The sequence below is a fragment of the Mastigoproctus giganteus genome, chromosome 11 (genome assembly GCF_048544385.1).
Source record: "Mastigoproctus giganteus isolate SK-2022 chromosome 11, ASM4854438v1, whole genome shotgun sequence".
Lineage (NCBI taxonomy): Eukaryota > Metazoa > Arthropoda > Arachnida > Uropygi > Thelyphonidae > Mastigoproctus > Mastigoproctus giganteus.
The window spans coordinates 40075644-40099654 of record NC_143585.1 but is presented as its reverse complement, the minus strand read 5'-3'; the positions used below and the strand labels follow the sequence as shown (position 1 = coordinate 40099654).

The following is a 24011-nucleotide window of genomic DNA, read 5'->3' as shown; positions in this document are numbered from 1 at the left end:
CGATTTCTCTAATCTATTTACAGCAATTCCGTTAGACAAACTCAAAATAATACTTGACACATACTATAGAGAGCATGAGGAACAATTAAAAATAAAAGACAGCCAATGGGCAGTATATACAGAGTTCTGCTTATTCAATAATAACATACACGATGGCAAAACATGTATAAACAAGTAATGGGTGTCCCAATGGTATCAAAATTCTCAGTTCTAGCAGTGAACCTTTTCCTACACCACTACGAGAGGGAATATAACAAAAAGAATTATCACAAAATTAAGACACAGATACATTGACGACATGATTTATTTTGACAGCAACTTATAAGAGGTCAAAAAAGATATCTATCCCAATGATCTAACCTTAACAAAAACAGAGATAACACTAAGGTAACATTTCTAGATCTAAATATCAATATTAAGGCTGTTAACCAGATAGAAATAAGAATCTACGATAGAAGACAAGAATATAATTTCGAAACAATACACCTTAGCCATTGGAGTTCAAACATGCCTATTAAAATTTAAAGAAACATAATTACCTCACAGGCCATAAGAATAATCAGAATCTGCAATAACAGTAAACTTAAAATGGAAGCACTCAGAATTTTAAAAGGTAAGCTGATGAAAAACAATATTCCATACAGGTTCATAGATAAAAACTTAAAGTAATTAAAATGACACAATATGGGTAGATTAGCAAACTCAGACAGAACCATTTTGTATATGGTGTATATGTTTTTGTAAATAAAATTAATCTTTGCTTACATGGACTATACAATACCTTTAGTTGTATAAAAGAGAACACCCTCTTTTATACATTAAGGCAGCTTCGGGTGGCTTATTACTTTTTGTAACTAGTAATTAATTGTCTTAAAAATTTTTTTTTTTTTTTTTGTTTGGCTATTATGCGAACATCTTTGCAGAGAACCGTTACCACCTTTGCCCTTGACCAGGGCGGCAAACTAACAATCTTTCTCATTTTGTGGTTCGTGCTCCTCAAGGTGGATGAGAAGTCCTTGCGGTAAGATTACATGATAATAGGCCTTTGGCTTAAAACTGTCAATAACTTTAAACAATAGATAACCTAACATAGATGCCACAATTTCCTGTACATAAAGTTAATCCACGTTTGTAAACTTTTGGCCCTAAAACTAATATTTAAATTTAATAAAAAGATGAAAAAAATGGACAGGAAACTACTGAAATGTTAATGGCAGCATATATGTACTATTTCAGTACATGCTGAAATAGTGAAATGGTGTGGCATCCTGAAGAGATACCGTTTAACTTATATCTTCCAGTTACCTAATAATTTCTCATTTTTAATGCTTATGTAAAACCTTTATAAATGTAAGTTGAATTGTTAGTTTTAAATTTAAAATTCAGTTATTAAGGCCAGTGAGCCTATTTAATGGTAAAATGACTCAGAAAGTAAGTATAATGGTTAATTTTTTTAAACTTTAAATTTAACATATATATAAAATTGAATCCTTAAAGCTAGTGAGAATACTCGAAGCAAATTTGATAGTTAATATTGATAAATTAAAATGAATTCTTAAAGCTTGTAAATCTTTAAATTTACAAGCTTCAAGTTTTTAAAATTGATAAAAACTATTCAGAAAGTAAATTGTATTAAAATAAATATGGAGTTCTTAAAACTAGTAAGTCTATTATTAAAAAAAAAAAAGAACTTTAGTTATAAAGTGAATATCTTAAATTTTAGATTTTAATAAAAATTGAGTTCTTAATGCTAGGGAGACTATTATAGTAAAAACTATTTAGAACATAAAATTAATGGTTAATATTTGTTAAAAGTTAAAATTTAGTTTGTAAAGCGAATAAGACGATTATGGTAAATGCTATTCAGAACGTAAAATCGATGGCTGATAATATTTTAAATTACAAAAAATTGAGCTCTTAAGGCTAGTGAGGCTATTATAATTGGTCATTTCAAAATTAAAAGTAGACATATAAAAAATTCTGGATACACAGAGACAAAGATAACCCTTACCAAATGGCAAATACCTACCTAATCCAGGGCCATTACTAATACGAACGGTAACTTGCACCTAATGTTTTTTCTGCAATCATATTCTATTTGCTATCCTTCCCCTTAAATCTTTTTAACACTCTAAGCTGTTAGTGCAATATGAGAGCAGGAGTGGCTATTGCCATCCTAAGTACTTACCTAATTTCACCTTCCACTTGCTGTATAGCCAGGCATGAAATATGGGCGGAAACTACCTACTGCTTTATCTTTGCAGCTTGTGCAAGATAAGCACGTATTTGAGAACAATTACAATAAGAATAATAGTTTACAAACCACTTGGGAAAAAAATATATATATGATATGATATAAACCATTTAACCAGCACGTATAACTAAAGTTGTTTGTGAGGCATTTTTCTTTATTCTGTCATATGCATATTTCTTCTTTAGTTTCTATATCATTTACAATGCTTGGTTTCTCTTCAGGCTGTTCATATAAGCAAGTGAAATATGGAATTAGGAAATTTCCAAAAGTTATATTGCAACTTTTAACCTTGAATGTGGGACAGGACTGTTAATACATTTCTAAAAATGTAATCCCTATGAATAATTTACATTTCATATATATTTTATTTTTATAAATAGAAAAATTTTTATTTTATTTTGTTTTTCTCATTTTAGCAACTGATGAGTGCGGTAACAAAACGCTTCACTGTAAATAAGGATGCGGTTCGTGTGAATGGATATTCTGAATCCCTTAAAGAATCTGCTTCTGGAAAGAGCTCAGTAAATGGAGTTTCTAATCTTATCAAGCAGAATGAAGAAGAAAGGAAAGGATACAATTCTGAGATTGGTAGTTCTGCACTCCGTTGGTTAGCTGACATTGCATTAAATTCATCTGGTAAACAAAAGGAAAAGAAATCTAATGATGAGAAAATTTTAATGTTTGATAATGAATGTTCAGAAGAAATACAATGGGGAAGTGGTGATAAAAATGAGGGTTTTGCAACACTTCGAGATTTATTGATTAAACCATCGGGTAAAGGATGTTTCAAGAATGGTGAACAGACTATTTCACGAAAAAGCCTTGTTGACAGTTTAGATGATGTCATTCTGTGTGTTATAGAGCAGAAACTTGGAAGAAATGAAAAAAATCCTGAAAAGCAGCTTCTTCATTTTACTCGCCGTTATCCACAGTCTCATAGTGGCCGTGATCCCTCTCCTATACGCATCTGTACGCTGGCTGAAGGCAAATTACTGTATCCAGACATACCACATTCATGGTTTTGTAATGGCAGATTGCTTCTGCTTCATGATCCGCATAATGTAAATAATTTGCGCCTTTTTCAAGAACAGTGGAGGCGAGGACAGGTAAAGTTGCATTTGTTTTTTTTTTTTATTTTTAAAGATCTATTTCATATTTTAATAAATTAATTTGGGGATGCTGTGTTTCTGTTTTCAATCTCAGAATTAGTGCATTTTTGCTAATCTTGTTTTCCAATATTATCCTGTAATAGAAAATTGGTTTATACGATTCATAATTATGAAGTGGTCAGATATATTCTGTCATAGGAAAAACTGAGTTTAGCCTGCTGCATCTATATGAAAATTCATGGGGTTTACGTTGTGAATTTTAAAATTGCAAAAGAATTCTTATATTGTTAATACACAATCCATGGAGAATCTGTCCTCTGAAGTATTATTCAGTTGGTTAAATATGTCTTTTGGCATTAAAGAGTTTGTGGGGTTAAAAGAATCTCCCCCATGTACATGGTAGTGGGTTAATAAGTTAATGCTAAAATTACCATATATGGAATAAATACACGGTTGATCTGAATAGCAAATCAGTTTAAATAGCATATATTTTTCAATATACTAATATACAAGAATTATTTTGGTATTAATTAGTACAAACTAGAGAGAAGAATAATATGTCAGTAGAAAACATTCAGTTGCATTCCAGATCATTTGTAGCGAACATTGCAAATTGGTAGCAATGTTCTGTATGTTGCTGTCATCGGTGATTTTGTTGGCAATGGATAGCATTTCTTCTTTCACTTCAACTGTGCTTGGATTGTTTCTACTTATGTATTTCAGATAAATCTATTTCTGCAGTCAAGCTCCATGTTAGAACAGTGATTTCTTAAACTGTGAAAACCCATGCCCTGTAGAAACAAATATAGTAACCTCCTGATAGTATTCAGATGTCATTATATTGGTGAGGAAATGGGACTAATGATTCCTAAGTCAGAAACAATGAACCATAGTATGCATTTTCCAGGATTTTCTGGGGCCTGTATTGCAGATTCTGCTTGTTTATATAACCATGCAGGTAAAAATGGATCTTGTCTGTATGTCTAGTGCGAGGGTGGCCAACAAGTCGTTTGCAGCTTTAAATTTTGTTGATCACGGCAAATTTTAATATATATATATATATATATATATATATATATATATAAAAGATCTCCAGGGCCTCACATCTAGTGAGTATGGGTTTGGCACACCAGAATCCTGAGCTGGATATCATCATTCTTCTCTTTCTTGGTGATTCCCTTCTACTTCTGACTTTTTTTTTTTCTCTCTCGGGGTAATTCTGAAAGTTTTTCTTTTTACTTGTTGCAGCAAAAGCCTCAGGCTTCCTTGCACTATATGGCTAATAATAATAATAATAGATTAGTCAAAATCTAAATATTTTATTATTATTAAGTGCCCCACTGCATACGATTATTACAAAATCCATTGAACCACATGACTAGTCTTGTTGCTGTGCAGCCGCTAGGCTTTTCTGGTGAAAATTCACGTAGTTCATTGTGGAGAGCATAGTGTATGTGTCAAATTCTTATTTAGCTTACTTAATATTAATAACTGGACAGTACTTATATATTAATTTGATTTAAAATGAATACTACGAAAAAGAGTAAAACGTGTCATTTTCATCAAGAGTGGGAACTAGAATATTTTTTGTAATGATAAAAGAAAAATGTTGTTTGATTTGCAATGCTTCCGTGGCTATACCCAAAAAAGTAAATTTAGAAAGCACTTCAACGCACTCTGGGTAAATGCCAATCGTATTTTCTGCCTAATAGTGATCTTAGAAAAAATAAATTAAAAGAATTTAAATCCAGATTATTCACACAACAAAATTTCTTCGTGACACCTAATTTACAGTCTCAAGCAGTAACTGTTGCATCATTTTCAATCCTGAAAAAATGCAAACTGATTTTTGATGGTCAATTCATCAAAGATGCATTTTTAGAAATAACAGATGCTTTTTTTGAAAATTTTAAGAACAAAAATGAAATTAAAAGTGCTCTTCAAGATCTGCAATTATCTCGAAATACTGTGATGCGATGCAACGAAAAAATGAGTAAAAAATGTGAGCGAACAATTACGTGCTCATATTGCTAATTGCGTATCCTTTTCTTTACAACTGGATGAATCTACAGCTCAATTGCTCATTTTTATTCGTCTGGATTTCATTAAAAGAAAGAACTAGAGGTCTTGATATATTTAACGCATTCAAAAATTTTATTGAAAAAAAATTAAATTACCACTATTTAAGCTCGTATCAATAACAACAGATGGAGCTAAAGCAATGGCAGGGCATCTTAACAGATTCATCGCATTGTGCCAAAAGGATGATGAATTCCCAGATATTTTGAGTTACTACTGTATCATCCATGAACAAGTGTTACCCAGCAAAAGATTAATACACGAATTCCATCAGAGGACAATCTCTTCAAAGGAGACTTTTCAAACTGCAACTCGATGAAAATGGACCAGATCTGATATTACACACAAATGTGAGGTAGCTGAGTCGGAGTAAGTTTCTACAGAGTTTTTGAAATTTGCTGAATGAAATTAAAAAATTTGTTGATCAAAGGGGAGGTGATTATCAGCAGCTGCAAGGTGGGGAGTAGTTTTTTAATCTGCCTTTTTTTTTTTTTTTTTTTTGGCAGATTTTACCAGTAAATTAAGTAATCTGAATTTGGAATTACAAGAAAAAAAAACTGCAGGTGACATGATTAGTAGTATTTATGCATATAAATATCAGTTTTTGGCAGTGGCTAAGGATCTAAAAGAAAAAGAATTTGATCATTTTGCAAATATGCAAGGTCATTTGCAAAAATATCCTGTTTTTGAATGTAATAGTGAGAAAGTTGTGGATGATGTTAAAACCAGATTCGGTGATTTTAAAACAATTGAAGACATTGTTCGATATATTTTTATCCATTTAATATCGACTTAGATACGAAACAAATTGCAGAAAAAATCGCTGAGATTTTTCACATGGAGAAAATATTACTTGAAAATGAAATTATTACATTGCGAAACTATATCTTCCTAAAAGCCGGCTCATCAGAAAAAGACTTTTGGAAATACGTTTGCCAAGAAAAGTACCCAAATATAAAAAAAAATTGCAGTGAACTTTTAAATTCTTGTTTTGGTTCCACATTTCTATGTGGATCGGCCTTTTTGTATTTGAAACAAACAAAGACGAATCGCTCTACTCTTATGGACTTATATACAGAAGATTCTTTGCTGTTGGCCTTATCACAGTATATCCCCGATTTTGACAGCTTGGCAGATAACATGAAGACACAAACTTCACATAAATTAAAAATTGAAATGCGTATGAATTTAAAATAAGAATTCTGAATTGTATTAAATTTTAAAATTTATAAACAAGATTTTTCAATATGAGTTAACTTTTTTTAACCATGTGCAATGAAATTCTTGAGATGGTAGATCACGGCACATTTTGAAGAAAAAAAGTAAATCAAGTTGGCCACCCTTGGTGTATGCAGGATTTCCTTAATAAAATCAGAGAAGTAGACTGCAAAAAGACTAACGCCTCTGGCATATTTATTGAGGTTTTGGTGCATTTGAATCTTATAAGAAACATTAAAAGGAACCTGATTCTATCAGATTCCTTTTAATTGATGCATGTATCATAGCCAGATGTAATATGGATATTTTACAGATTTCTGTACACTAGCATTTAGCATTAGTAGAGGCATTTGATGCAAAAAAGCAAGCTTATGCAGCATCAGCCAAAAAAAAAAAAAAAAAAAAACCCCACTTCCACTTCACCCCTCTGTTCGTTCAAAATATCTGTCCAGCTGAGCTTTAAACTTATTTAGGCTATCAACTTCCACAACAAGGGATGGAGGTCTGTTCCACCAGCCAACCACCCGCTGGCTAAAGGCAAATTTCCGCACGGCTTTCCTCAATTTGAATTTATGCCCTCTCAGGTGATTATTCTGAGCGAGAGGAAGAATCCCATCAGCATTGAGCATGCTCAAACCATTCAATGCTTTATACACCTCTATCAGATCACCTCGCTGGTGCCTAGTCTCCAGACACTGTAATTTTCAAAACTTAAGCCTTTCTTCATAAGAGCACCCCTTTGTTCCATTCACTAATCTTGTTGCTCTTCTCTGTACTCGTTCCAGCAGCTCTACATCCTTCTTGAAATGAGGCCTCCAGACCTGTATATGGTACTCTAGGTGTGGCCTGACCATTGCCTTATATAAGGGAATAATCACCTCCTTATCCCTGCTCGAAAAATTCCTATATATCATTGACAATACTCCATTAGCTACTCTTGCAGCCCGTCTGCACTGCTCAGAGAACTTCATATTTGCCTGCACAACCACCCCCAGGTCCCTTTCATTCTCTACCACTGTCAGTGTAGTACCACAGAGTTGATACGTTGCTCTGGGGTTGCTGTTTCCCATGTGTAGTACTTTACATTTGTCAGAGTTAAACTTCATTTGCCACCTCTCAGCCCACACATTAAATATATTAAAAATATATGAAATTCAAATGGAAGCAGCTTTTCTGATTGATGCTGTATGTCTTTTTAAAGATTTAATGGAAACTCGTGTTTCTTCTAATAATGCAAGTTGGTTAGTATACCTTCAGGTAATTCAGTGATTGGTGTATTGGTCACTGATAATGATTAGTTTCTAAATTATCAGAAGCTACTCATTGTCAGTAAGATGTAGTATGGACATAATGCTATGGAAACACTCAATTAGAGATTTAGAATTTCAGGAATTTCTGAATTTCATACTCTCTGTTAAGTGACAGGGAATCCTAAATGAATTTCCTTTCACTTAACAGAGAGTATGAAATTCAGAGGAATGAGCATGTGCACTGATATGTTGGTGACAGTAGATAAAACACTGCAAAACAATGTATCTGGATATTGAAGCCACTTGGAGTGACATCTCAACTACCTTAGGCCAAAGCAGTTAAGATTGTAACAGTATGGCATGGGTTCAACATTTTATATAGTTAAAGTTTATGATATTATGGACAAGAAATTTTGGCTCATCAAGTTCATAAATCTAATGTTCTGTATATATGATCATATAAGACAGAGAATCTTATGACTAACTTGGCACAAAGTAATCATTAACCATTTGGCAGTAATAAACAGTCTCACTCAAATGTGGTTAATTCTTGTCAAAACGATTAGTTGCAAGCTTCACACCTAGGATCATACCTATCCCAATATTAAACAGTCATCTGTGATTTACCCTACATATATTGCAGAAAGCTGACCTTTCTTGAGCGTATTCACCAGTTGCAAACAAAATGCACGAGGGAGCTAAATATTTGTATTATTATTGGTAGTAATAGCAGATGCAAAAAAGCAAGTGAAAAAAAAAACAAACCTCCCATATCACCTGACTAATTACTTCCATGAAACAGGCAGAGGTTAATTTGTTCCAATAATCAACCATCCCTTGGCTGAAGGCAAATCTCCAAAACTATCCTTCCTCAATTTGAATTTGTGCCCCCTCATGTGTGTAGTCTCGGCAAGAGGAACAATGCCATCAATATTGAGCTTGCTCAATTGATTCAAAGCCTTAAAGACCTCAATCAGATAACCTCACAGATGTCTAGTCTACAGTTGCTAAAGTTTGCAGAACTGAAGGCTTGGTAAGACTAACCTTTCATTCCCTTCATCAACCTTGTTGCCCTTCCTGTACCTGTTCTAGAAGATCTACATCCTTCTTAAAATGGGCCCTCCACACCTGTAAGCAGTACTCACGGTGTAGCCTAATCAGTGCCTTATACATCGGAATAATCACTTCCTTCTCCCTGCTAGCAAAGTTTCTGTGTATCATTGACAAAATCCTATGAGCTGTTCTGGCAGCCTGTGCATTTCTTCATAATTATCTTCATATCCAACTCCAGAATTACCCCCAGATCTTTTTCATTTTCTTGTGCCCTGAGAGTAGTTCCACACAGTTGGTACATTAACCTGGAATTACTGCTATTCGTGCAGGGCCTTGCATTTGTCAATGTTAAGCTTCCACTGCCGTTTCTCCACCCCTCTCCCCAGCCTAATTTGTTTAGATTTTGTGCAGCAGCAGCTTACACTGTTTATTGTCATTAACAACCTTGTCAACCTTTATATCATCTGCAAACTTAGACATTAAGCCTGGTGTTCCTTCATCAGTATCATTAATAAATAGAGAAAACAACAGCAAACCCATCACTTGACACTTGGGTGGGGGGGGGGTGCCTCCGTAGCCAGGTGGGAAGGAGCAGCAGTGCATAGCACACGCTTCTTGATTAGACCGGGGTTCGAGTCTGTCACCACCAAATATGGAGGGTGCGGAAAGGTCAGGAAATGACCACTGCATATTTCCGGAGCAATATGGCCTTAGTTTGTAATGCTCCTAAAAACCAAATAACAACAACTGGGGGGAAACAATGCTAATATCATTAGTCCATTAACAGCAGTGTTCATTCATTACCACTCTGTCTCCTCTCACTTCGTTCAGAGCAGTAACTTGTTCTTAATGCCACTCTGCTCCAATTTGTACAACAGTCTTTTATATGCAACAGTCAAAAACTTTCCTGAAATCCAAAGTATATGATATCAAAATTATTTTTTGCAACTTTTATATCTTTGTTACTGCATTGTAATATCCAGTCAGGTAGGTTAGACAAGGTTGCCCCTAAGCAAATCCATGCTCTGATTGCAGTATAAGGGCATTCCTTCATCCTAGATGATCCTGCATTACATCTTTAGCCATAGACTCCATTATTTTCCCTGCAACTGAAGTTAAGCTGACAGGTCTGTAATTATGTCACCCTTTGATCCCGTTTGTGAAATGGAGATACATTTGCACATCTCCAGTATGTGCACTTGGAGTGCTGTATGCAGTCTGCAACTGAAAATTGCAGACTCCATACCTGGATACTGCACTCCAAGTGTTATTATATGAGTAGCCAATCTATGATAACCAAAATAGCACACTTATTTCTAAGATTGTTCCCCCTCCCTGTTGACCAAGAACATCTATTACTGAGAAAGAATAAATACATAATAATGTGTTTATATTTTTTGGCAGTCTCCAGGGTTAGTACAGGAACTCAGCGACTTACGTAAGGGTTGCATTCCACGGAACGCTACATAAGTCAGAATTTCCCCCATGCTTGTGTAGCACTCGCAACTGTGCTCGCCGAATTGATTGAATCAAAAAAGAAATGTTCGATGAACATGTAAATATAATTATTTATTGTATTTATTCAATTTTTTATGTCATGCGCAGGAAAAATTACAAAAAAAAAGAAGAGGAGACAGGCTTAACTTCAGTAAGTTTTACCTCTCGAGCATCGTTGCCCGAATCGACGTCTTCAGCTGATCCGTACATCGCTGTGGAGATTTAGAAGAGGTTGTCCACTCAACCTTACGAAAGAACATATTAATGGATGACTGGATGGTGACTTTTTTTTTTTTTTTCTTTTCATCGTAGATTTCTTTGTAGCAAGCAAGCATTCATCCCTCTGTTGACTTTTAAGAATCCTTTGATGTCAGGATCCATCTTCTCAAACCTCGCCATTGCCATCTCTCTGGTGATGAAGCGTCTCGGCTTTTCATTTGGTTCATCTTGAGCTTCATCGGCATTTTCTTCTTTCACTATCGCTGCCTGCAAGTCAATAAATTTTTTGTTAGATAATTCCTTCTCTTCTTCCTCTATTTACTCCTCCGCATCTTTGGCATCAACCTCCAACTGAAGTAGCTCTGCAACATTTACAATCTTTTCTGTAACCTCTTTATATGATTCGTATTTTCCAAATCCTTCCAAGCCTTTTACATGCCATGGGCATATTTTCTTCCAAAAGCCTCTTAATGTAAAATTTTTCTCATCGTCTACTGCAGACAATGCCTGAGCAAATGTGCATAAATAGTATGCTTTTAAGTTCACAATAACACCCTGATCCATAGGTTGGATGAGTGAAGTAGTGTTTGGCGGTAGAAATATGACTCTCACGTTTGAATTGAAATCATCTAGATTGTTGGATGGCCTGGAGCATTATCTAATAGAAGCAAAATCTTGAAAGGAATGTTGTCTTTACAATACTCTTCAACCTTGGGAATGAAGCAGCATTTAAACCAATCCTCAAAGAGAGACATTGTTATCCATGCTCTCGGGTTCGATCGGAAATGCACGGGTAGGGTGGCTTTATCGATGCCCTTAAATGCACAAGGATTTCCAGAATGGTACACAAGCAGTGGTTTTAATCTGTAATCTCCCACTGCATTAGCCCCAAGGAAGAGTGGCCTTATCTTTTGACACCTTGAAACCTGGCATCGTATGTATTTTTCTCTTTGGCAACATTTGTTAGATCCGGCATTTTTTTTTTCCAATACAGAGCAGTCTCATCAAAATTTGCTGCATTGAATAGCTGCCTTCATCAATAATTTTTCCGAACACATCACAATTTCTCTGCAGCTGCAGAATCGGCACTGGCGACTTCACCGCATATTTTAACTTAGTGGAAAGCAGCACGATACATGAACCTATTAAACCACTCGTTGCTTGCCACAAACTTGGGTTGGGGTTTGCCGTACTTATCAGGCGCCTCCGTAGCCAGGTGGGAAGGAGTGGCAGTGCGTAGCAAACGCTTCTTGATTAGACTGGGGTTCGAGCCCGTCACCACCAAATACGGAGGATGCAGAAAGGTCAAGGGAATGACCACCGAATATCCCGGAGCAATATGGCCTTAGTTGCTAATGCTCCTAAATAACAAAAACAAACAAGCCATACTCATCCTTAATATCTTTATAAATACTTGTTGCTTTTGCTTGAATGATATTAGACTCAGGGGTACTCGCTTCTGAATCTGATTTTCCATCCATATTATTAACAGCTGTTCCATCTTCGATATAGAACCCGAATGCTGTTTTGTGATCACTGTTGATCTTAAGGGCTTTGATCCTTTGACAGTGCTCGTATAACACACTATCCTTTAAAATAGTATTCACTGTTGAAGCAACGAGATCTAATTCCTTTGCAATAGTTGACAAACTGTGTCCTACTTCATAACTTAATCATTTTCATTTCTAAATCAGTTTTGTTTTGTTCCCTGGTGTTGCCAGCACTTGCACTTTTTTTTGGTTACTTTCCCTTCATCATTACAATACGTAAATAGCAACGAAGAGAAGTTTCTGAAAATTTATTTTTTATGTCTCATGCCTGGCATCCTTGCAGGCATGAGACAGAACAAGAAGGTTCACTGCCTCTCATCCCTTGTGTTATACGAGATTTTATCTCAGACCATGTTATAGGAATATCGTGTTATATGGGGGTTGCCTGCATATACCTCCATATTATTTGTATTAATAAGTTTGTATTTCGTTTTGAAATCAGTCCAGCCAGCCATTGTTACATACAAAATTATAGTGTCCAAATTGTTTAGCAAGATTTTCCTTTTGGGCCTTCAAGATCAGACCGTCTGTTGAAAATCCAGCACTTCTTTGTACAGTCAGTCCTCATATAACACGTGTTTACATTACACGAATTCGATAATACATGATTTATAAATAGGGAAACGATATCTTATATAACACGAACCGAATTCGCTTATGCACGATTTGCCTTTGTGTTTACAAGAAATGGCAGTCGAACGCGGAATCACCCCAACTGAACGCAACACGATAGGAATGAAGACGAGATTCTGAAAATGTATTTATCTGTTTTATATCAGTGAAGGGGAAACACATTTCACCATAATAACGTAAAATTCCAGTTATCGGTATTATCGCGAATGCAATTAGATCGAGTTTACTACCAGTTTATAACAGATTCCACTAGCAGAAACGCAACTGGAAATTGTTTTTATTGTTTTATGGTAGTAACCCCTAGAAATGTGCTTTAGTGAAATGTGAGGTGTTAATAGTGTATCTCTTCCTTTACGGTATTGTTTATTCAGTTGCTACACGCACGCAGCTTTGTTTATGTGTATCAAGCGTGCCTCCTTGTTTTGTAATTGGGCTTTATTCCCTAAAAATGAGTAAAATACTTAAAAGGTGTATAAAGGAAGCATCCTGGTGAAGACACTGCAGATTCAGACAGAAAAAAAAAAGCAATATTGATAAACAGAGATGGATTGGGTCAAAAATTCTTACCCGGGAAAATTTGTAGTGTCCTCACACTTAGCGTTTATGGCCAAAATCACACCAGCCACCGGGGTTTCCCCTGTAAGGCTTATGGCCAGTCCGCCACTGTCAATAGCGAAAAAATATGAAACTGTGACACGCTTTGAGCGAAATGAAAGACCATGTGATATTGCATGTGCTACAGACCTAAATGAGGCAACGCCGAGAATTACAAAGAATGCAGAGAAAATAAAAACAACTTTCATAGCAGGAACAACTCAAAGGGTAATTAAAATCCATTAGATTAAGGAACAAAGAATTGGAAGAGATGGAATGGCTGTGATCTGTTTGTATAGAAAATCAAACAAAAGTTTGCTTACGATAGAAGCAAAAGCATTAGCAATATTTTATTATGTAATAGTCGTAATAAAATATGTATTTTATTCGTAAAAAATACATACATATTTATTATTATTTATTATATTATAATAAAACATAATATAATAATAAAAAATATTATAAAAATTATAATATTATTTTTTATTACGTATTTTAATCGTTATAAATACGTAAGTATTTTATTACAATTATTTATTGTGTTTGGTAATGTTTTGGTTACCAATGTGTGTTCAATCTTGGGTGGTCGGCACCTAACCCTATTTTTCCCGTAGGGCCTGTTATTTATATTGCACGAGGGTTTCTAGGAACACAACTATCGTGCTATACAAGGACTGACTGTATAGTGAACCATTTGAAGCAATGGTTCATTGGCATTTGTAACCTTGCACTTTCTAATTTTTTTTTTTTTTTTTTTTTCTGGTTTTCTTTTCCGGTGCCAATATGTAAACATGTTTATTCTTCCACAGTGTCATTGCTGTTGAAGATAACAAAGAAACGTTTTACACACTTCATTTTTTGCCCACATTCTAATTCATGAAAAATTGACTTTTTTGCGAATTGAGAGACACTTTCTTTTGTCAGTAGACATGTTTCCGAAAGAAGGGTGCATTTCTAACTGATTTTATTTGAAATGACAGTAAAGTGATCTGCATATAAAGTTCTTAGAAGTCCTGAAATAAATTTATGGTTCAGTTGTCTTGGAATACAAAATAATCTGTAAATAGGGTAATTCAACTAGCGGGGCGCAATGCACTATTGTATAGCCTTCGTGACTTGGTTACAAACCAGCTTATATCTATCATAGGCTTCCATGTCACCTATTAATTTATATGTATCCACTGCATTTTTCTTCTCTGCCACATGTCTCATTAGTTCATCTGACATCCATTTAAGCCTAGTAGCTTCCAAGATTAATTCTTTGAATCCTTCCCATTTTGAATTTGCTATTGGTCCCACCGTATAGAATTTAAATACTGTCTCAGACCACCGTAGTCACCTTTACTAAAGCAAATACCCTTCCCTTTACCCCTGATGGTAGTTACCTCTTTGAGTAAATCCCACTTCAGCACACTGTTGATCACTGCCACCTAGTGGTTCCTTTATCTGCAGATTCTTAATGCATGAAGAAATACTATTGATAAACAGATGAAGAGTATTATTCCGTCTAGTTGCCTCCTGAACATGCTGATGTAGAAAACAGTCATCCAATAAATCCACAAAATCTTGCTAGTGTGTGAGTGACCAACCCACAAATTCCAGTCAGTGTCCTGGAAATTAAAATCACCCATTATAAGACTCTCTGATTTACTGGCCCACTATTTCCCTGTACAGTTTTTTTTTTATTATACTCATCAGAGTCATTAGGCCTATAACACACTCCTACTCTCAATTTTGATCTCCCAGTGGTTATCTCAACACTGCAGTGTCCAGTGATGTCGACTGGCTGCACTTCTCTAGATTTTATGTGTTTCTTATCTAATAGCAATCCCTCCTCCCTTCTTATCCTGTCTATCCTTCCTGTACACATTGTACTCCCCAAATTCCAGTTCTGCATTCCTTATGTCACATCTGATATCCCAACAACATCTGCCTTTGATGTTTTGACCAACACCTCAAATTTATTAAATTTATTTGCCAAACTCCTAGCATTGGTGTATACGAAAGTATACATGCACTTGTTCCTATTCTTAGCTACCCTAACACAACCCATGTGTTTACTTGTACCGCAATGACTCCCAGCAGTCTCTGAAATACCCTGCATCTTGTTTTCCAGGCTGCTGCTCATTCCAGTAGAAGCAGTGAAATCACTTTCACCTCTGCCAGCGGCTTCTGTTAATCTATTAGTCCTTGTATCCCCCCCCCCCCCAAGCTAGCAGTTTTCTGACCCACTTAACACTGCCTCGATACCATCAGCAAATATTCTTGTACTCTTTCTATTTAAGTGTATCCCATCCCTGTAGAAGCAGTCTCGCCCTGCACAATCTTTCCCGGGCAGAATTGCAGACACTTTCAAATTCAACCCTAATTCGGCTTTTTTTTTTTTTTTTTTTCCAAGAGTGACCTGTACTTCTAGGGCGCCTCCGTAACCAGGTGGGAAGGAGCAGCAGTGCGTAGCACACGCTTCTTGATTAGGCTGGGGTTCGAGCCTGTCACCACCAAATACGGAGGATGCGGAAAGGTCGGAATGGCTACCGCATATTCCCGGAACAATATGGCCTTAGTTGCTAATGCTCCTAAAAACCAAAAATAAAAAAACCTGTTCTTGTTAAGTAATTCTGCCGGTCTCCTACTCTTAATATCATTAGTGCCAATGTTTACAACAACATCACCCTTTAAAAGATGATATCTGCTCTGTCATCAACCTTTGCCCCTAGCAGACATACCCTGGTCCTGTTCCGCCTATCGATTTTGTCATCAACTGATTACACTACCCTGCATTTTAAAAAAAAATTCACTAATGTTTTCTCAGAAAAGGGTGTTTCTGAATCATTTTTTAATGCTGACTTCAAACATGACTTCTGTTTGTTTCCATCACATCAGATTTCTCCAAAAATCAAGAAAGAAATTAGATTTTTCACAAATTTTATAAAGGGCAGTGTAAAAAGACAGAGACTTGCCTGGTTGTGATATGTTATGAGAATGGAGGACAGCAAAACAACTAAGAGGGTAACGAATGGAAACAACCAGTAGGAGGGCAAGAAGAAGACCGTGGAAAAGATGGATGGATGACTTAGAAGAGGACTTAAGGATCATGAGAATAAGAAGTTGGAGAAGTTTGACTTCCGGGAGGCTTATTGGCTGAACATTGTTGAGAAGGCTAAGACTCGCCATGAGTTATAATGCCAGAAGAAGAAAAAGCATAACACTGTATTTTTGAGCATTTGTGCAGGGGAAACCCTGCTAGTATGTTACATGTAATTTTCAACGTTTCCATTCCTCTTTGTGAATCCCCACTGTTGACTCACTAGTCCTTATCGCTTTCGTTTTGTGATATTTTTCTAAAGCACATTTGTGGAGGTCACTACCGTAAAACTGGTTTCCGCTTTATTTGGGCTTTTCTGTTAGTGTAATCAATTATAAACAGGTAGTAAACTTGATCTGGCATTTGCTATAGTACAGATAGTTGGGATTCTGTGAGTTTTCACGTTATGGTGAAATGTGTTTCCCCTTCCATGAAATATTCAATTATATAAAAAAACAAATAAATTTTCAGAAACTCATTACTCCATATCTCACTTGTGTGTGCACTATGTTTTTTGTTATTAATTGCTTATCACTTTTACTGTGTTAAATTTTACAACCAAAAGAAAAAAGAAAAGTCAGCGAACAGAAATAACAGAAATATCAATTAACTAGTATATACATATTGATTAAGCTATGTCATCATCATCAGCCATTTTCAATCCACTGCAGGATGAAGGCCTCTCCAGCAACTTTCCAGTTCCTTCTGTTTTGAGCACTGGCCATCCATTTACTACTCAAAGACTCATGAATTTCATCTATCCATCTCCGCCTTTGTCTTCCAGGTTTTCTTCTAGCTCCTCTTGGGTACCATTCTGTTATTTTCTTAGTCCATCTGTCATCATGTCTTCGAGCTATGTGTCCTGCCCAAGACCATTTTAGTTCTTTAGTTTTGATAAGAATGTCCTTTACTTGAGTTTGCTGCCTAATCCATGTGTTTCTCTTCTTATCTAACAGTCTGATTCCCAATATAATTCGTTCCATTCTTCGCTGTGTAGTTCTTAGCTTCTCTTCCATTCTTTTGGTGAGTGCCCAAGTTTCACTTCCATAAGTCATGATGGGGAGTATACATTGGTTCATTATTTTACATTTCAGACAAACTGGGATATTGCTCTTCAGTATGCGACTATATTTCCTGAATGCTATCCATCCAAAATTTATTCTTCTCTTGACTTCCAGCCATTTATCATTATTATAGTTAATAACTTGTCCCAGATAAGTATATGACTCCACCTTTTCAATTACTGCTCCTTCAATCATTATTTCCCTTTCCGTGGCATACTTGTTCATCATTACTTTTGTTTTAGCCATATTCATCTTTAGTCCAAAATCCTTACAAATTGTGCATAACTGATTAAGATTTTCCTCTAATTCTTTGGGATCGTGGCTTATGACCACAATGTCATCTGCAAATCGTAAATGGTTTAGGTACTCTCCGTTCACATTGACTCCTTTCTGCGACCAGTCTAATCTTCTGAAAGCTTCCTCAAGGGCAGCAGTAAACAGCTTCGGAGATATTGTCTCCTTGTCGAACTCCTTTCTCGATTTTAAATTTGCTACTGTCTTTGTCTAGTCTAATAAAGGATGTAGCACTCATATATTTTCTTCAAAATCATAATATATGGAGTATCTATGCCTTGTCTTTCCAGTGCCTGAAACATTGCCTTATGCTGTATGGAGTCAAATGCCTTTTCATAATCCACAAATGCCAGGCATAATGGTGTTTTATATTCATTTGTTTTCTCCATTAGCTGTGATATTACGTGAAGGTGATCCATAGTTGAGAATCCTGTCCTAAAGCCAGCTTGCTCTTTCGGTTGATTCTCTTCAAGTATTCTTTCTAATCTGTTAGTAATGACCCTTGTGAACAACTTGTAGATATGGGATAACAAGCTAATTGGTCTATAATTTCCAATTTCTGATTTATCTCCTTTCTTATGCAGCAAAACTATGATTGCATTATTCCACTGCTTAGGCATCACACCTTTTCTAATGCACTTTGTGAAGAGCCTTGCCAGTTTTTGTGTTATGTCTCTTCCTCCCAATTTTAACAACTCTACAGTAACTTCATCTTCCCCCGGGGCTTTCCGATTCTTCATTTTCTTCAATGCATGTTCTACCTCATCAGGAAGAATATCGGGTATGTCGTATGTGTTGCTACTTTGCAATCCATGTTCCCCACTGCTGGTATCATTCCCTCGCTCCTTGTATAATTCTCTATAGTAGTCTTTTGCTATTTGAATTATGCCTTCTCTGCTGTTTTTAAGTACACCATTGCTATTCTTCAGTTTCAGTATCATTTGTCTTTCTGTATTACTGCTCATGGCTGCTGATTTAAATCCTTTGTTTTCCCTTAATGCTTGTTCTACGTTTCTTGTGTTAAATCTTCTTATGTCCTCTCTGAGTCTCTTTCTAATGGCTTTGCATAACTCAGTATACTCAATTTTCTCCCTGTCAGTGTTTTTCTTGCTCTTCATTTGTCGTCTTTGGTTCATCATGACAAGTGTTTCTTGACTAATTTTTTCTTCTTTGGATTTCTGTTTCCCTATAGGTTTCTTGGGCTTTATCACTTTCAGAAAGTTGTAATATTCCTCGTCGATATCTTGGTCCTGAGCAGTGTGCAGAAGCTCAAACTTGTTCTTAAGTTCCAGTACATACTGCTTTTTCTCCTCCTCTGTTATTTCAAAGACCTTTGTATTATTTACTCGAGTCAGTTTTTTCCTTTCCTTTCCTACATCTATATCAAGTGTACATCTTACCATTCTGTGATCACTTCCAACATTTACCTTATTCAGGACGGTAACATCATTCACAATATATCTTCTGTTAGTGAGGATAAAGTCGATTTCATTAGTTGTTAATCCATTTGGACTCTTCCATGTCCACTTTCTGTTCACCCTTTTCTTGAAAAAAGTGTTCATTACTGACAGTCCTTGAGATTCTGCAAATTCCACAAGTCTTTCACCACTTTTATTTCTTTCACCAATTCCAAAATTTCCTATAGTTCCTCTTTCTGCGCTGCTTTGCCTTTTTCCAACCTTAGCATTGAAGTCCCCCATAATAATAGTGTAGTGGGTTTTCTGCTCATCTAGAAGACTCAATTTCAGTGTACATTTCTTCAACCTCTTCATCATCATGGCTCGATGTTGGTGCATAAATCATTATAATCTTTAGCTTGTACCTCTTAGAAATCTTGAATATTAGTCTTGACACCCTTGGTGATGTACTTTTGAATTCCAAAATGTTGTTTTTAAAATCTTTATGGACCAGAAACCCAACTCCACCTTCACTCCTTTCACTGTTTCCATTGGTGTACAGCAGATTTCCACTTGATAAACTTATAAGTGATTCATTTCTTCTTCTTGTTTCAGCCAAACCAATGATATTCCAATTCACATTTTCATTAAGCTATGTACATAAGCGTAAATTTATTTATTTATTTATTTTTATTTATTTTTTTTTTTTTTTTTGCTAACTGGAAAATATTCCGATTTTCACTTATCGTTTAACTTTGTTAATTGGTAAGGTAATAAAGTTAAATTTATGCTTTATATCTATAAAGTGGGGGTCCACTGTATTTTGTTGGGAGATCCTTGGGTTAGGTTCTGTGCTATTAAGCTTGTGCTTGTTTGAGACCATAAAAAATTGTGACTTCGAAGCGTGTAGATTGTGAATTTGATTGCGACAGAGAGCAGAAGGTACACGAAATCTCGATGCTACAGAAGAGATTGTGCTTAGCAGCAATGAAGAGGAAGAAAATTAAATGAACGTACATTATCTGACATATAAGTATCACGGTTTGTAAGGTAAGACGTTTTGTTCGGTTATTACTATTTAAGTTACTACTATTATAGAAAGAAATTTAAAATAGAAAGTTAAAAAGAAATTTATTACTACTATAAAAATTAAGTTTCTGATAATTTAAAAAAGAAAGAAAGGTGTATTTTTGTTAGCTTTTGTAACGTAACCCCACCCCTGTTTTTTACTGGTTCTTAGTCCTGTATAACACGGTTTTGCATTACACAAGATTTTGTAGGAACCAAACTACCGTGTTATATGAGGGTTACCTGTACTAATATTATTTTTTTCTCTCTAATATTTCTTTTGTTTTTTTTTTTTTTGAATACTTTTTTTTTTCAAGTTATTGAGAATTAAAAAAATAGGAGATATATTTAACTCATCACTGATATAGTGAGTAGTGGTTATAATGAGAAAATTTCATCAGACCTTTGATGCTTGTTATAACCAAGTTCGACTGTGTATGTATATATATAATTGTATACAGGTAGTTCTCGACTTTACGAGTTAATTCGTTCCTGGCGCAAGCTCTTAAAGCGGGAATTTATTTCCCATAGACAGACCACTTGGTCATTTGTCGCAGCCAATAGCAGCATTTGAAAACGTGTTGGGCACGTGTTTTCATATCCTTTAGTTCAAGTCATTTTTTTGTGTTGTGTGCTTACTTTACATAAATTTATAGTATTGAATTCTTGAACATACAACATTGCATAATATGGTCCCTAAAGAGCACAGTAAGAAGAAAATTTCAATTAAAATTAAACAAGAAAAAGTGAAAAAAACATGATGATGATGCTGAAATTAGTTAATTGGTGCACGAATTTGGTTTCTCTGAGTCAGCCATTTCTACCATAGTGAAACAAAAAGAAAACTTTAAAAAAAAGTTGTTGATGAATCTAACACAGTCAAAAAAGGCAGAGAACTGATTGTAGAAATGAAAAGGCTTCTGTTGCTTTGGATAAAGAAAAACAAATGAAGGGTAATACAGTTCCTGGACAATACATTTGCAAATGTGCAAAGCAGATTTTTGAGGACTTAAAAGACTAAAACACCTTCAGTTAATGATACATGATATGGGGACTTTAAAACCAGCAATGGTTGGTTCAACTATTTTAGAAAAAGGTTCGATATTAAAAGTGTCATAAGGCATAGAGAGGCTTGTAGTGCTGATCAGGAAGCATCTGAAAACTTAAGGCGGAGTTTCAAGAGCTCGTTGAAATGGAAGTTTACCTTCCTTTGCAACGAGCAGACGAAACACAGCAAAACCTGCCTCTTTTTAGGCAAACATACATCACAAAAGAAGAGGCCTTGTTGCCTGGGCATAAGCCTATGAAGGATAGGCTTGCTCTGCTATTGGGGTCCAATACCTCTGGTGATTTTAAACTTAAGCCAATGTTGGCTTACCACTCTGAAACTCCCAGAGTATTTAAACAGCAAAAGGTCATCAAAAGCAGGTTGGGTACAAGATGCCTTCAGTGAATGGGTAATTGAAGTGTTTTGTCTTTCAAAGGTTACTTAGAAAAAAACAAACTTCCTTTAAAGGCACTGTTAATTTTGGATAATGCTCCAGTAGGTGATCCTCAACTTGCCCAATCTCTGTAGGAGCAATTTAACTTCATTACTGTCAAATTTCTTCCACCCAGTACCACCCCTCTGGTTCATCCAATGGATCAGCAAGTGATTACCAACTTTAAAAAACTTTACACAAAGAAGATGCTTGCAAAGTGCTTTGAAGAGACTTCAGGAGACAGAGCCATCACCTTAAAGGAATTCTGAAAGACCAGATTTAACATCTTATACTGTGTACAAATGATTGTCAGTTCTTGGAATGAAGCTTCAGCTCGGTGCCTCAATGCAGCCTGGAAGAACTTATGGCCTTCAGTCATCCATGATTTTGAAGGATATGAAGCTAAAGGTGTTCTAGAGTAGGAAATTATCACTCTTGGTGAGTCCTTGGCTGTAGAGATTGATGTGGAGGAGTTAATTGCAGACCACAGAAGGAGTTGACTTAACTGATTCTCTGGAAGAGAATCAGTTAAGTACGGAGTCAACACCATACCAAAGATGTGTATGAATGCCCACAAGTGACTACAAAAGTGTTAATGGGAGCAAAAAGAAATTAAAGAATTTACTGTCAGGTGTAAAATGAGCATTGATTTACAAATAATGTGTCTAAGAGAAACAAAGGAAATTTATTTCTCTCCCTCTCTACGTAGTGAAAGTAGTGAAAAATTGTTTTAAGGTTTTAAATGTTTTGTTGTTGGGGAGGGGGCGGCACAGGTTTATGTCATACTTTGCCAATGCGTTATAAAGGAACTTTGGAATGTTTCGATTTTAAAAGAATTCGATATTGAGGTAATTAAAAAATTTATGTTTCCTTGCAAGTTGGAACAAAAGAGCATTACCTGTAAATCTGAAATTTGGGATAGGACAAACTTTTGTTTTCAATTGAAAGCATTAGAAAAACATAGGATGAGAAACACAGGGAAAATAAAAGGGAACAAATTTTATATTAGCCGTTGCAAACATTACACCGGTTAGAGCACCACAAATTGGACTTATGTTTTTCTTATTGTAGTAAATTAATAAGAGGAGTTTTTCTTATTGAAAAACAGTTATTTATAATGCTTTCATAGTTAAAAATATAGTTTTGTTTGTTATTATAAATAGCATGGCCGCATTCTTGTATAGATTATCAGTATTTTGTATATGTTTTGTGTCTTGTTTTATACAAAATTCTCTAAGCAAAAAAAAAAAAAAGTTTCATTTTCTAAAAGAACAGTTATTCTTTTGTTTAGTTAAGCTATATAAAAAATCACCATGTAGTTTCTCAATGAAATTAGTCCTGTGTTTGTAGTAAGGGAAACCAAAGACCACTCGAAGGAATAAACAATAAATATAAGTACCTTTTATTGACACAAATTGAAAGGGATGCAGTGTTTTGTCCCATAATCTTAGCTTTTGACCGCATAAGTATATGTATATATATATCCAATATGTTAAATTAAATAAAATAAAACATAAGCCAGTAGTATGGCAAAAACTGTAGAGCGAAAATTAGCATAAAAATAAAAATAACCCAAATAAACAATCGAACGAAAAAAAGACTAGATATAAATAGTAGTCCGTAAACCCTTATATAATTTCGAACTTTTAATCCAATTAAAACTATACAAAATTTAGACTAATGCCAATTATTTATTAATTTAGCGGTACCAGTTCCGAAAGACGTGAAATATCACCAAAAGAGGGTTAAAGGAACTACCAGACGATAACAAAATCAAAATAAATTAAAATAATATATATATACAGTAAATCCCCGCTATTCACAGTCACTGATTTAGAGCATTAAAATGTGAATTTTAAAGTGCCGTGAACATTTTCCGTCATAAAAAACATGGGCGTGGCTAAAATGATCTATCCCGGTCAAAACAGTGCTCAGTGGGTGGGGGGGAGTGAGGTGTGGCAAAATCGCGAGCGTGGATGTTTCTCGCTAATCCTTGTTCAGTATGTGTTATGCGCTTGTCATGGAAGGTTTCGTTGTTTGCTTTTAATTTATATGCTTATAAATTGAACAAATTTATCAATTTATAAATTGATATGCTTCCAAAAGTGATAAATCTACCGTTTTGCAGTGTAAAACAGACTTTTTCGATTGTGTTAATGGAAGAAA

General features: G+C 35.3%; 1 protein-coding gene across 2 annotated transcripts in view; it reads left to right on the top strand.

Moving 5' to 3' along the window:
* The window catches only part of LOC150077938 (uncharacterized), a 635130-nt gene that overhangs the window by 536701 nt on the left and 74418 nt on the right, over nt 1–24011 (top strand). For both annotated transcript variants that reach the window (XM_090384667.1, XM_090384666.1), the window contains one exon: nt 2671–3360. In XM_090384667.1, the coding sequence (XP_090240793.1) occupies nt 2671–3360 (690 nt within the window). The remainder of the gene's footprint in view (nt 1–2670; nt 3361–24011) is intronic.